Genomic DNA, 15,301 nt, shown 5'->3' on the forward strand with positions numbered 1-15,301 from the left:
GGGCTCAGGCACAAAGTGGGCGGTTAGAACTCTGGCACAAAAGACCCTGCCTGGATCCAGTCCCTTTCCTACATATCCACTGCCTCCATCCAGTCCAGGTCTCATCTCTGGTTTGGAAGTGGCCTTCCAGCTGTCAGCTTGTCCCCCAGTTCTGCATAGAACAATCCATGTAGGAACCAGACCATGACACCCCCCTGCTTAAGACTCTCTGCAGGTTCCCATTCCTCTTAAATAAGATTCCAACTCCTTAACTAGGCCTAGAAAGACACATGATGTGACCTTTGCCCGCCCTCTGAGCGCCTCTCTTGCCCATCAGTCCCTTGATTTCTTCACTCTAGTTGCAGTGGACTCTTTGCTGTTCCTCCAACAAGCAGAGGTCTTTTCCTCTTGGAACTTTTTCATTCCCCAGGCCTCTGCCTGGAAAGCCTTTCCCCTCAACCTCCATGAGGCTCTCTTTTCTACCTCACAGATCTCAGCATGAGTACCATGACTTCTGAGGCCTTCCCTGACCCCTGGTTTTATCAGAAGGGGTTCCCCTCTCCATATCACTGTACACCCAGCACATAGCATTGTCTGAAATGACCTTGTTTGTGTGTTTCCTGGTGTATTGCTCATCTCCCTCAAGAAGAATGTAAACTCCTTTAGGGCAGGTGCTGTGTCTCTCTCTTATGCACACCTGTATCCCGGAACCCCCTCCCCATAGAGAGTGCCACAAAGAGAGTGCAAAATAAATATCTGTTAAATGAATGATGAAGGAAATGGTAAGGGGCAGAGGCCAGTGGGTAAGGATGACTGGGGCCTTTAAAGAATTACCTCAGCTCAGTCATGTCCAGTTCTTCTTTTTAATCTTCCTCCCCCTGCCCATCAGCTTCCATCCATTCCCTCCCACTCCAGGGGAAGGGGAGACAGGATGGACACAGACAGGCCTGAGGGGCTGGGCTGCCTGCCTGACACGTGTGTGTCCTAAGGTATGGGGCAGTCTCCAGCCCAACTGAGCTGTGTGAGCTTAGGACAGGAAGGAGGGAGGCCAATCAATCCTAAAGCCCACAGAATTGAGCAGAGGGGTTGATTTGGAAGCCCTGGACTGTCCCTTGATTGCAGAACTGGGAGTCCGTCTGAGATCCTGTGGTCCAGTCTCTCCCAGGAAGCCAAGGTGCTTTGGGCCAAATCGCAAGTGCAGAGGCCAGGCTCCAGGAGGGGAGCCTTTCTCGGGGCCCAGGGAAACCTGTGCCGCTCACTTGCAAACGCTAACCCACTCGGTGATGCGGCACTCTTCGCACACCACAAAACAGCACCAGTGGAACCGGCAGTGGCAGCGCTCACTGCGAGTCTGGCGCAGGATGTTGTGGCCGCGGCCGCAGCACATGCTGCCGCAGCCATCCGGGCCCGCGCTGCTCTTGTTGCACAGGCGGCCCACGGTGCCTGCCGAGTCCAGGCGCGGCTCGCGCTCGCAGAAGTCGGGCGATTTCTCGAAGTAGACCAGGTCGGCGGGGCTGGCTCGCCGGCGCGGCACAGGAGTGCCCGGGGCGGGCGAGGGTGCCCCCGCGGGGCCTGGCTCCAGCTGGCCGCCGTTGCGGTTGTGAGGCCGGATGAGCGTGGCGCGGTGGAAGCGGTTGCGCAGCAGCGCCCCCACTGCTCGGAACTCGGGCGTCACCTGCCAGCAGGTCTTGAGTTGGCAGCTGCCTGACGTGCCGTGGCACTTGCACTTTCGCCGCATGTTCTCCATCACCGCCTGCGGAAGGAGGCACGGTGAGGAGTGACGCTGGCGGCCAGACCCCTGCCCTCCTCCCACTGCTGAGACTGGCCTTCGAAATCTCAGAGGCTTTTGAAACCAGCTCCCATTGTACAGAAGCAAAGACTGAGGCCCAAAGTAGGGGCCCCACAACTCCCGAGTCAAGCAATCAGAATTCCTCTGCCGGCTTCTCTGCTCTGCTCCCATCCACCTCCAACAGGCTAGGCCACGGGGAAATTTTGTCCTTCCTGCTCCCCACTGCTCCCCTCCTCTCCTGCCAGCCTTTCCTGCAGCTGCAGGGAGCCCTTGGGGCAGGAGGCTTTGGCTTCCTGAGGGAGGGGATCCCAGATCTTCAGGGAAATTCCCTCTTCTTCCATTCCTGGGGTAGGGGCCAGGAGAAGGGGGGGGTGCCAGTCCCACTAAATGCCAGCCCCAAAGCCTCTGGCCTCACTCCAGACTGTGAGCCGGGCTGGCAGTGAGTTTGAGAAAGCCCCATTCCACTGCCACCATCCCCAGGTCTTTGGAGGATCCAAATCGAGGGGACAGGAACCTGGGAGACCACCCCTCTCATTATGCTGACTGGGACTCATTCAGTCTTGTGCTGAGTGCCACCAGGGGCCAAAGTTCTACCTGAATATGGAAGGAACCCCAGAGAGGGCCAGGCTCTCAGTCCTGTGAAAGTGGAGAGAGGTTGCCAGGCCTCCAGGGGAGGTACTTAGAGGGACATACCTGCCCCCTGCCTAACTCTTAACCAGTCTAGGATCCCCTCCCAAAGAACTTCTTGGCATTGTCCCCACAGGAAGGTGGCCCCCACTTCATCCCAAGACATATTCTCAGGCAGGGACAGCAAGGATCTGGGGCCCCACAGCTGGGCAGGAGGGCCAAAAGTGAGGGACCCTGCCCCTCGGGCCTTATAGGGCTGTGCAGCTTGCATGTGGTGTCAGCACCACATGAGAACCAGCCCCATGCCTCCCCTCCCCAGGCCAACAACTCCAGAACATCTGCTTCCCACAGGCAGCAGCCATTAATTAAACAGTTTAACGAGGACGAGGAGGAGGAGGAGGCACTGTTGGTACAGGCTGGGATGGTATAGAAGCTTGGGGAAAGAGCCTCATGCACAGGGCAGGGTTGGGTGGGAGCTGGACGGGATCTGAGGGTGGGCGTGCCTCAGTTTACCCCACTTCTAAGTGAAGATGGGAACTGTTGGATCAGCTGGGAGTCTTTGTGGAGGAAGAAGATGAACTGGAGCAGGCTAAAAGTTAAAGGGAAAGGGGAGTAAAGTAGAGAATGCTCCCCAACAGAGTTAAGAAGAGGGCAGGAACAAGGTTGGAGCAAACTAAGCAGAGTCCAGAGACGGAGTGGGGATAGAATGGCCAGGAGAGGAGTGTGCTGGGCCACCATGAGGGCCAAGGAGGCATCAGAGTGTAGACTTCACACTGAGTGTACAACATGTACAGAGTATAGAGTCCACACTGAGTGTACCATGTGTCCAGAGAGAAGACTCCACTCCATAGAACAAGCAAGCACAGGATCAGAGCTCAACTGCCTGGGCATGGATCCTGCCTCTGCCACTTTCTCACTAGTTACATCAGCTCTAGCAAAGCTTCTTTGTCTACCTGTGCCTCAGTTCCCATATCTGAACATGAGGTTCATAATAGTGTTCATATCATAGGTGGTTGTAAAGATTAAATGGGCTAATACGTAATAAGGTGCTCAGGATAGGGCCTATCACACAGTAGGCACTCAATAAATGTAGGCTCCTATTCCTTTTTTTCCTTCCTTCTCCTATTTATTTTTTCATGTATTTCTTTAATTTATTTTCAATGAATATTGGAGGGGAGAAGGGATGAAGACAATCATAACACAGGTCCAAGGGGGCCCCTAGAAACCTCTTATCCCCCTCACTTTCCAGGAATCCCCCATTGTGGACTGGGAGAGGAGGTCAGAGTCACATTAGAGCTGGGGGACCTGACAATGATCTAGTCCAACCTTCTGACTCTACAGGGGAGTAGAAAGGTGACAACCCAGGCCTAGATCCCTGAGGTCCTGACTGCCAGCTCAGTCCTGTCAGGTGATACTGGAGAAAATGGAGGAACAGACTGCTCAGCAGGGGTGTGCTGATCCCAGGCAGGGGGCAGGGTCGTTTCATCCCTGTATTTCCCAGGCCAAGTCCAGTGCCTGGCATAAAGTAAGTCCTCGAGTCATGCTTGCTGACTGAATTAGGAGGGGGCAAAGAAAAGGTCGCTGAGCTGGTCCCAGGGAAGAAAGTTGGCCTGGGGGAGAGGTGGGATATAGGTAGAGAGATTTGGAGCAGGTCTAGGGGTCAGGGCTCTCACCTGCCTCCCAACTCGGTTGTTGTGGAGCCTCATGCGCGCGTGGATGTCTCTGTGAGGCTCCCGGGAGTCCAGAAAGTCCTTAGAGAAGCGCTCCCCGAAGCCCACGTCAGGGCTGCAGCCGCCCCACTCCCAGGAGTCCTGCAGGCCAGGGCTGGCAGGGGGCAGGGCGGGGTGTTCTGGGACCCCGTGGCTCAGCCCCTTACCCCTCTGCAGCGCGTCCAGCTGCAGACGATGCAGCTTGCGACGGAAGGCCTCCTCGTCTCCGCGCCGGGATGCGTCGCAGCCGCATGCCCGCAGTTTGCCCAGGGCGCACGCGTTGGATACCGCGTGCACCACCCCGGCTGCTGCGATTGCGTAGGCAAAAGCGCTCTCTCTGAAACCTGTGAGAAAACAGATTCTGATGCGGCCTCGACATCGGATCCCCCTGCCCAGCCTGCCCAACCTTAGCATCAAACAGAGAAACTGAGTCCCAGTATGGAGGGTCTGATATAAAGACACAGAGGAAGGGAGGGAGGGCGAGCAGAAATTATAGCAGAAGCCAGGCCTTCTCCACGTAGGATTCAAGGTGAAAGAGATAGTTCTCCTTGATAACACACTTGTTACACTGCCTTTCCCTTTTCATTAACATCACCCAAGCAAGTTCAGAATTCTTGTGCTTAAATCTCTCCTGTAGGGCAGAAAATACCTGGTAAACACATTCTTTTTAAGATCAGGGATTTCATCTATTACCTTTCATGGTGATATCTGCATAAACTACCCTGCAAAGTTTAACCTAAAGAATACATGACCAGTGATGGAATTCCAGTTCCCAGGGATGCCAGTGGGCAGGATAAGTAAGAGAAGATGGTCTGCTCCTAAAGTGACCTCCTCCAGATTGCCTGCCAGTGTGCACCCATGGTAGACCCAGCCCAGAACCCTCCTTGATGGTCCCCATCCTTGTCCACAGGACACACAATCACTCAAGAATGGATACCCCCCAGCTGCTCTGCCTATGGTAGAGCACTTGCCTAGGGTACATGAAGCCCCTGGGTTCTGTCCCCACTACCAACATAAAAAACAAAATCCTTTAGATTAAAGATGTTTGAGGGATGATAGAGGCAAGTCCAGCGTCTTAACTGGGGTCTGGCATATGGTATAGGGGAAGACACCTTCTGCTAGGTGCTCAGGAGACATCAAGGCCCTTCCTGACCCATGTATTCTCAGTGGCTCAGATCCAGGCTATTTACTTGTCTGCACTGCTTTCCCTCTCAGTGTTCCAGCCTGAGCCTTCCTCTTGGAGTGCCTGTGGCAGAGGGAGACCTACTAGATCTCATATCTGCAGGCTACTTCTTGCTTATTCTGCATCTGAGAAAGGAGAAGATGGACCAGCCTCTGGACTTCAGAGAGAGGTTAGGAGTGAGAGAAGCCAAGAACAAGAATAGCCCCACCTAGGGAGGAAAATCCACCAGTGCTACTGTGATCCCCTAAGAAGCCCACAACCTGGCAGGAGGCTGATGACCTCAGCAGAGGCCAGAGATTCAGAGGAAACAAAGACCCTGTTTGGGTCCTTCTACTCTCTGTGTAGCCTCACAGACACTGAAGAACCAATCAGGATGGACCACTCCTCCTCTAACTCTTACCCCTGTATCACAGAGCACTTTCCTCCTCTTCCTGCATAGACAAATGATGATGATGATGATAAGATAAGATGGTTAGTAGTAAAGAACTGATTTCTGGAGTCAGATTGCCTGGGTTCAAGCTATGTGACCTTGACCAAGTGATTTAACCTCCTCCGTTTCCTCACTTGTAAAATAGAGTTGCCTCATCCAAGAATTAAGTGAGTTATTAAATTTAAAGGCTTAAAATAGTGCCTTATTCATATTAGGTACTACATAAACATTAGCTATTATTGAGAAGGTCTTCCTACAGTCTGACTTCACTCACTTCTGCATTTTAAGGTCTTTTTTTTTTTTTTTTGGTACCAGGGATTGAAACCAGAGGTGTTTAACCACTGAATCACATCCCCAGTTCTTTTTTTAAATGTAATGCTTTGAGACAGAGCCTTACTAAGTTGCTGAGGCTGCCTTAAGCTTGCAATCCTCTTGTCTGGGCTTCCTGAGCCACTGGGATTTTAGGCATGTGCCACCCCACCCAGCAGGTAACTATTCTCTGTTTCCCCCTGTTCAAGGACAGAGCCCAGCAGTTCATAACCCATTCTAAAATAAATCATTTGGGCTACTAGCAGCTCATGAAGCTCCCTCTCTATAATCTATTTCTAGCTCATGGCATCTCAGTATGTTTTTTCATAAGGAGCCTAGCTATGATCAGACAGAAAGGGATGAGGACTGGGTTGGAGACTTCAAAGGGGATGCTGGGAATTGGCAGGGGAGCAGAAACTGCTTTGGGTTGGAGGGACCTGAGGAAGGAGGATGGACCAAAGTCCCTGGGAAGCACACCCTGCATTTATCCCTTGCCTTTTATCTTTGGAACTTTGAGCACTTCTCTTATTACGAGGAGTCATTGGCCCAGTCTAGGACACATGGCAATATTCAGGCCTCCAGAGCAACTTAGAAATCACCCTCCACACACCACAGCCACCACCAAATACACATGCACTATGCAAAATGAAAAAGCCCAAGGACACAGGGGTTATGAAGCTGGATCCAGTCCCAGTAGTGACAACTTTCTGCTGAAGGACATTAGCTCCAAGGAAGTCTTGATGCTTAGAAAGAAACCCAGGTAACCCAGTTTCCAGTTCCTAAGACCCTGTGCACACTTGGCACTAGGAAAGAGCACAAAGCTGATCTGGGGTCATGTTCAGGGTCAACCACCATCCCCCAGGCTCTGCCACATTCAAGAGCAGACCCATAGGAATCTGGAGAACTGTAACCCATAGCCCTAAAAGAACATCCCTGTCCCATGCAGTTCAAGATGCCTTCCCCCACATGGCCTCTGACAGCTGTCACAGCCACGTGTAGAAGTGACCAAGCAGGGCCTGTATGGCCACCCTCTGCTGCAGGCATCCAAGCCTCAAAGAAATCCATCCTACTTGAGTCTGCCCCCAGCTCCTGTTTAGGGCCCCAGTTTCGGTCCTGGCCCTGACTGTCTGGGGCAGACACAGGCACTGTGCCATCTGGCCAGCTGGAGGGGGAAAGGGGTGGGGCCGTGGCCAGCTGGGCTGCCCGAAGCAGAAGGGGGGGACTTGTTAAGATGCACAATTAGCCGCCCTGCCTTTGATCTGGGACAGGGACTGCCAGCATGTAAGTAGAGTCAGCTGCTGCTACAGGCTGCAGCCAAGGCCTGGGAAGGGGCTGGATGCAGGGAGTCTTAGAGGGCAGGGGGCAGTGAGAACTAGGAGGGGTTAGAGAAGCCAGAGCCCTGACCATCCAAGTCAAAGAAGGAGGAGAGGGGAAAGGTCTGGTTTGCATCCCCTCCATGCAAATAATCTGCGCTTGCTCTTGTGCCTGGGCAGAGTGAAACAGCGATAGAGCAAGAATGAATTGAGTGCATGTGGCAACACTTAGGCATGACACTCAATGGGGCTATACATTTGCACAACATGGGTAGGTGTGTATGTGTGTGTATGTGTGTGCACATGACATTTTAATTTCTTAGAATACACTCTCATTGGGGTTGGGGTTGTGGCTCAGTGGTAAAGTACTTGCCCAGCATGTGAGAGGCACTGGGTTTGATTCTCAGCACCACACATAAATAATAAATAAAGATCCATTGACAACTAAAAAACTATTTAAAAATATTTTTTAAAAAAGAATATACTCTCATTGCACCAACTCATCTTTGGCCACACAGTGGAAATTCACACTGACCTTGGAGCTTGGAAGACAGTATGGTAGGAGGCTGGGTGCACACTCTAAAGTCAGCTGGCTACATGGAGTCCTGGCTGTACTGCTCGCTTATAAGCTGTGTGACTAATGACAAGTTATCCAACTTCTCTTAGTTACATTTGTAAAATAAAGCTAATAGGATTTACCTCCTGGGGACTGTTTGAGGAGGACTCAGCATGGATAAAGTGCTTTGAACAATACCCATCTCACGGCAAATACTTAGTACATGCTGGCTAATTTACTGGGTGTCATTAGAATAATAGAATAATAATAGAATTAGAATAATAGTTAATCCTGTTTGTGCCTCAGTTTCCCCATCTGAGTGCCACTGCACACATGCTCCAAGCCCTGGAGGCCTGGATGTAAAACCATGATTTCCCGAGAGGATGAATATTAAAGGTAGGTGGGAAAAGAAAGTCAGACCTTGGAGATGAGACGTTGGACACTTACATTTCTGGTTTCCCTGGGGCTGGAGCCTGGCTAGCTGCAGGGCCTCATGCCCCCTCTATGCATCCATTCCAAATGGGTATGGGCCTTAGGGAGGGCAGTGCCCAAACTGTGTGGGAGCTCCCAGGATCTTCTCTGTGAATCTACTACATTCTCTTCCATCTAGCCTCTCCCTGACCTCCCATCGTTGCCCATCCCTGTGCCTGAGCTCAGGAGCTCCCACCTCACATCTCCTTCCTCTCCCCACCTCCTGAGTGAGAAATGCCTCATGTAACAGGTATTATACTCAGCACCCCATCCAGGCACCAGCCTGTCTGGGTCCTCAGTACAAAAAGCTGGGGGTACCAGTGCCCTCATTACTTAGATCATTGGTGCCCTTGGGTTGGGCAAAGCTGCCAACATGGGCTTGCATCCTCCATATGTGCAGCTTTTTTCTGACCCTCTCTAGCCCCCTGGAGGCCTCTATTCCTGTCCCATCTTCCCACCAGGCCGCAGCACCTTTCTTTGGCTAGGTAAAGCCTGGGTATGTTCCCAGGCTTGTTGAATCCAGAATCTTTTCCCCTCCCTCCTTCATCAGTCCCATCCCACCAGCACAACCCATCTCAGGGAAGATGACAGAACCACAGGAGGACAGTAACAGCAGTAAAGAAGACCCAAGGAACCACCTACCCCAAGCAGTCTCTGAAATTGAAACTTGTCAAAAAAAAAAAAAATCCACTTTAAAAGAAATCCTTTGGCAGCTTGGGTCAGAAAAGGGGTCAGCTCCCTTATATTCCACTTGGGGGAAACCGAAGTCACCTGACTCTCAATGGACCCTGAAAAGGAGACTCAGATAAGAACCAGACCACCAGGGGCTGGTTGCCACCATAAGCGGCCTCCTAAGATTCGAATTTAGCTTGTCCTGGAGGAGACAGATGAAGACGGACCAGGAAATAACCCTAGAGGAGGGTGGATCCAGATGTGAAGTGGAACAGGGGCTAGTGGAGGCCAAATGGAGGTGAGATGGGGGAGTGGCAGTTTTCTTTCCGGAAGCTCAGATTCATTTCCTCCGGAGAGGGAGAGATAGAAATGAGCAACGACTGTGTGCGGGGCTGGGGGGGGGGGGGGACAGGGAGGGGGGACAGTGAGGGGTGGGGGGCGGGGGTGTTGCAGAAGCGACGGAGGTAGGGCGTCACCGGCAAGAAGCCCAGCCCCTCTGGCGGGGCCCAGAAGCCACCGTCCCGCCCCCTCCCCGCGCTGGGCACCGCCCCGCCCGGCTAGCCCCAGCAAGTCTCCCCCCTCCACTCCTAACCTCTCCCCCCACCCGTCCCCCCAGCTCACCTCCTGCTTATTAAACTGTGGGTGAACCCAGGAGCGCCTGGCCCCGCGCCAACCCAGCGCGGTTCCACCACTCCGAACTCGCCCCCAGATTCAGAGACCCCAGTTTCTTCATCAGGCCTCACAGGCCTGATCGGAAAGCAACCAGGACGCCTGGGTTCACTCAGTCTAGAGGGCACGGGAGGACCAGAGGGGACCCCGAGGCCGGGGAGAGGGCTGAAGAGCTTGCCCTGCCTCGCCTCGCCCAAAGCGTCAGGGGTGAGAACCTCAGCGCCTGGCCAAGCCCCCAGTGAGCGGAAACCCAAGCACGGGGTGCGGACCCTCTCCTCCAGGGCCGAGGGTTGGGGAGTACGCGGCTGCGGGAGCGCGGGGGACCTAGCAACCGGACTGCGGGAGCGGGCACGCCGGGCGGTGAGCACCGGCCGGGCCTGGCCTGGGCCGGGAAGACACTGAGGCCCGCCACTCGGGGTCAGCCAGCGCGGGCGGCGGGGCCGGGCGGGGCGCGTGGTGGGAGCTGGGCCAGCTGTGGGCTGGGGGTCCCCAGCAGCCGCCCCTGGACGGTGGGAAAGGATCGGGGGCGCGGGACAGGAGGGAAGGCGTGCGGGGCAGGGGGGCGCCCTCTTGGAGAGCGGCGCGGCTGGGGCCGGGAGCCGTCTGCCGCGGCCCTCGGGGATTAGTTCGCGGCTGCATGCCGCCACACGCGCCGGGCTGGGCTCCGCCGGGGAGAAACAGCGCCCCGGGCGCGCGGGGGAGGGAAGAGGGAGCGCGCGGGGGCGGGGCGGGCAGCCGGGGTTGGGCTGGGGGAGGTTGGGGTGGCCCTGACTTGGAGGCCCAGGGGACACATGCAGGAGTCCTGGTGAAAACCAAAGGTCCTAAGTTGGAGTACCTAGGGGCCTGACTCCTCCAGAAGCCCCAGGCTCCAGGTATAAGGGTACCCCTTCTCATCCACCATCAGCTAGAATTGGACAAGGCCCAAGGAACTAGGGTCACAGGGTCCCCACACTGTCCTATGCAGGCTGCCGAGAGGAGAGACACATACCCAGCTAGGCAAATCCAGGAACCAGGGCCCCCACCTTGCCCCAAGGACCTGATTCTGGCCCCAGATGCCAGGCCAGAGGTGAGAGGAATCAGAAACGAGTAATAAAACCACCTGCTGTCTTCAGCCAAGCTGAAGTGGTCTCTGAGCCACTCAGAAGTCAGGAGAGGACAGGGAATGGGCTGCCACTCGCCTGAGCTGTGAGGGGAACAGGGGTTGGCAGAGCTGTCAGGCTTGCTGGTCTGGAGCCACCGCGCACAAGTAAGCACACACCCAGAGCTCTGATTCAGAGAGGGTTTTGGGGGGTGGTGAGGATGACACAGAGGCTGGTGGTGTACCCGGCCAGCAGAGCTTCTGCATAAGTACAGACCATTGATTTACCTGCCCAGGCTCCCGACCCGCACTATTTGGCAGAATGTCATCCTTCTTCATGCCACTGCTGAGTACCTTCTCACAGGCTCTCCATTCTAAGTGTAGTTTACTAAAGTAGAGGGTAAATTGAGGCAGGTGACAGTGCAATTTCCCAGACTTGAGGGATTTTGGTGTTAGTGACAAGGCCAGATAACCCAGGAGTCTAGTTCCCTATTATGAATGAAACCTGCCACCATTGGCCAGAGACACATCTGTCCCATTTGTCCACCCCGTGACTTTTCTGAGGCTAGAAAGAGGCAGAAAAGTAGCATGGCTGGCAGATGTGAGGGGTCAGGGACTACCAGCTTGAGAGTGTAGATTTTGGATAGATTCTGGGATGGAGGTGCTGGATGGGACAGGAAGGGGAGCAGGGGTGAGTGGCAGCTACCTCTGCTGAAGATGGGACTCTCATAAGGGATCTTGTTTCGAGTCTCCAAGCTAGAGCAGTTCCAGCGCTGGTCCCGGAACTGGTGTTGGCACTCGTGGATGGCGATTTGGATGCCCTGGATGGCTGAGGCGGCCACGTCAGGGTGACGCACACACACCTCCATCTGCCGCCGGCTCAGGCCAGGCAATGTCAGGCAAACTGTGTTGGCGTTGAGCACAGGCTCCGGGGGAAGGTGGAGGCCCAGGATGTCGTTGGGTGCTGATCTGCAGGCATGTGGGGTGGGGTGGGTAAGCGTTTTGGGGAAACCTTAAGGACCCTATTTAATAATACACACTGTCTCCCAAAGGTCATAATCACTCTGTGCTCGAACTCCCACTTCTAAAGGCTGGGCCCCTCAGTACACTCCTAAACATTTTCCTTTCCTTGACCTCCTCACCATCATCCCTTCCAATGCAACTCACCCAGCTGCACACCCACACAGGCAAACATGTGTAAATTTACACACATCCGCTATGCCTGGCTATGCCTGTGCACACAGTATTTTATGAGTACATCCCTCGGCACAGATGCCTGCATACACAGGGCACCCCAGAAGCCCACTCTTAGAGCATGTTCCAGATGGTCACAATTACACAGATACACTTTCTGCACACACTGTGGTGAACATACAGACCCAGGAACTCTTACACACATGCACACTTCATCAGACATAATCACATACACACATTCACACACGTTTGTCTTAACATACCCGTGAACTCACACTTTCACACACACATACACTACTGCTGTTTACCAGCCCAGCTTGCTAGGATCACTCTATGACACAGTCTTTTCAGCTGTAGTCGCTCACTGACCCCACCTGGGATACCTCCTCCCAGACCCCAACTCCTACTCTTGCGGGGAGAGGGGGTTTGCAACGTGGAAGGAGGAAGTTTGAATTTTCTGCTGGGGTAGGGGTGGGGGTGCACTCCCCCAGAGTGACGCTCCAGGCTGGCACTGCTCCCCTCACATACACCTCTCCTAGCTGCCATCACTCTCTGAGCACTGCCCTGTCTCCCTGCACTGCCCATATTCTATCACCAGTCCCATCCCTTCCTAGGAGAGAGCTCACTGTCTTCGCTGGGGCACCCGCATTTTCCAGTGGCCTTGTCCCTCCCTCATTCCAGGGTCCCTGCCCCAGCAAGAGCACCAGAGGCCCCTGCCCCGGGGGTCCCAGCTCTCCAGGAGGGCGGAGCGTGAGGTGAGGGCTCACCTGGGCACAGCAGCAGCCAGCAGCAGTAGGAAGAACAGGAGCGCGCAGAGCGCGGGCCGCGGCTGGGGCCAGGGTCGGAGCCGCAGCCAGGGGCGAGGGTGGGCGCTGCCCATGGCGCGCGGGCCGGGCCGTGAAGGGCCGGGAGTGGGGGGCTCACAGCCCGGTGGGCCTGGCGAGCCAGGGGCGGCGGCGCATGATCAGCTGGGGTCGGGGCGTCTGCGACACGCGACACACAGCTCCGACAAGACTCGGGTCACGGCTCCGAGAGCAGACGGCGCCCGCCTCCCTGCTCCATGGGGCAGCACCCCCGGGCACCGCCCTCGGGGGTGGGGGGGGGGAGCGGGCGAACCGGGCACCTCCTGGCACAGGGGTCCGGGGAATTTCCCAAGGCCCCCCTGCGACAACTCCTGGTGCCTGTCGAGAGTAAGGGGGGTCCCGGAGGTACAGCGGGTGGGGACTCGAGGCCGGGGTGCCGGGGAGCACCCCAGCGCCGCGCCGCGAGCCTGTGCTTCCGAGGTGAGCGAGGCAGGCGGCGGGGGCGGGGGGCGGCGCTGTGCCTGGCCCCACAGCCTGGAGAGTAAGTGACTGTCCCGGCTCAGGGAGCGCTGCCGCCTCCCTTTCTGCGCCCCCCCCCCCCCCGCCCCGTGTAGTGTCTAAGGGCTCTACCCCACGTGACGTCACGACAGGGGTGGTGTGGAGGCGTGGACGAGTCCCGAGGCCACGACGTCGGTTCAAGACTGGGCGGTGGGAGAGGGCGTGCTGAGGGCGGAGGAAGGAGAGGCGTCGGGGTCTGTGCGCCCTGCGCAGGGAGTTGCCTGGACGCAGTGTGCGCTGGTTTGTGCGGGGTAGGTGTGTTACCGCGAGGTGTGTGTGTCCGCAGAGACGCAGCTGCCGGGGGGCGCCCCACCCCACCCCAGCACACACCTGCTGGGACGAGATGGGAGGGGCTGTCCTTTCCCGGGTTCACCCTCCCCTACTTCTGGAGGGACTTCCCCTAGCAGGCAGGCTGGGGTCCTGCGGAGGGGTTTGGCAGCCTTTGGCTCTTTCTCTCCTTTGCTGCCTGGCTTAAACAGGTGCCTCCGGCTCCTGGAGACACCCTTTGCTCCTTTACCAACTGGGGGTAAGGAGGTCCACCTCATGTGTTCAATGAGCCAAGGAAAGGAGAAATGCCAGGCCTCTAGTAAATGCTTGTTTGGAAGCCTAGCACCTTGGGGGTGACACTTGCTGGGAAAGGGGATTCTAAAATCTCTTAATCCAAGAAGTGGGTTTTGAGGTCATCTTATTGTGTCATGAAAAAAATGTTGAGGCTCAGAGAGGGTCATGACTTCCTTAAGGTAACACAGCATATTAGTGGAACAACAGGAACTGAATTCAGTTCACCGGACTCCCAGCACAGCAGCTGTGGCCCCTACACTGAGTGTTGCTTGCCTGTGCCTACTGATGCTCTGAGTGTGCCCTGGCCCTGTCCACACATGGTCCTCTGGGACCACTTTTTTTCCTCAGGGCTCTGGCTGAACACCAGGCCCCTCCTCATATGGGGCAAGTGTGTTTGGCCCAGGCAAGGGCCTGAAAACCAGAGAGCTGGGGGAAGAGGCTGTGGTTTCTGTTTCTGGTTCTGATCTGGGCCCTGATACTTCCTACTCCTGCTGTGGCCTCCACATCTTCCTCTGTAAAGTGGGCACAAGCTTCCCACTCTACACGTACACACCCCTTCCACCCAGTGCCCCCTCTTTCTGAAGAGAGCCCCTCCTGGCTTAGGGACAGAACTGCCGGAGCCTCTGGGCTCAGAGACAAAAGGGGCCCATTCCTGGAATTGCCCATCCTTGGGGAATTGGAAGAGAGAGGAGGGGTGTTCCTGTCCCCACACTGTCAGGTGGTGGGGGTGGCCTGAGCAACAGCAGGCTGACGGCACACACTCCTTCCCCGCCCCCCAATCTCTGCCGGCAGCCACTGCAGCTGTCAGGAATTAAGGGCTTGAGGCTGCTGGGGGTGGGGGTGGGGCAATGGGGGAGCAGTCTGGCTGGACAGCAGGAAAACAGCCGGGGGCAGGAAGCAGACTGCGTCAGCCAGAGCCTGGTTTGACCCTAGCCACCCCCTGTCCTCCCCACTCTCCCCCACCATGCTGCAGGGACAGGGACCGGGACAGCTTGGGACTACAGTTTGGAAAGGAGGTAGGGGCTGGGTAAGACTACTCTCAACACAGGAAGGAACAGGAGCCCAAGGTGGGAGAGGGCATTTGCAGGTGGCAGGGGGTCAAGCTCCCATTAGCTGTTGGGAAAACTGAGGCCCAGAAAGGTTTCAGAACAGGCCCAACACAATGCAGGTGACAAGACCACCCTTAGGCTACAGACCTTGTTCCCTACCCAGTGCTCACACTAGTGTTTCCCATGCTTGATGCATCCTGTCTCCTCTGAGGGGGGGCACTGGGGCCAGTGAAGCACGCCTGTAATCCCAGCAACTCAGGAGGCTGAGACAGGAGGATCAGGATCGCAAGTAAAGTCAATCCCACCAATTTAGTGAGGCAACTTAGTGAGGAGACCATGTCTCTAAATAAA

At 55.7% G+C, this 15,301-nt stretch overlaps 1 protein-coding gene across 1 annotated transcript; it reads right to left on the minus strand.

Moving 5' to 3' along the window:
* Window positions 1-921: 921 nt before the first annotated feature.
* On the minus strand, window positions 922-12,859 carry Wnt10a (Wnt family member 10A). Its single transcript, XM_027942012.2, has 4 exons — window positions 12,747-12,859; window positions 11,492-11,754; window positions 4,069-4,448; window positions 922-1,732 (listed from the first exon to the last, which is right to left on the minus strand). The coding sequence occupies exons 1-4, from the start codon at window positions 12,857-12,859 to the stop codon at window positions 1,235-1,237; spliced, it is 1,254 nt and encodes a 417-aa protein (XP_027797813.1). The 3' UTR covers window positions 922-1,234.
* Window positions 12,860-15,301: the final 2,442 nt, after the last annotated feature.

Source organism: Marmota flaviventris, chromosome 11 (genome assembly GCF_047511675.1).
Source record: "Marmota flaviventris isolate mMarFla1 chromosome 11, mMarFla1.hap1, whole genome shotgun sequence".
Taxonomy (NCBI): domain Eukaryota; kingdom Metazoa; phylum Chordata; class Mammalia; order Rodentia; family Sciuridae; genus Marmota; species Marmota flaviventris.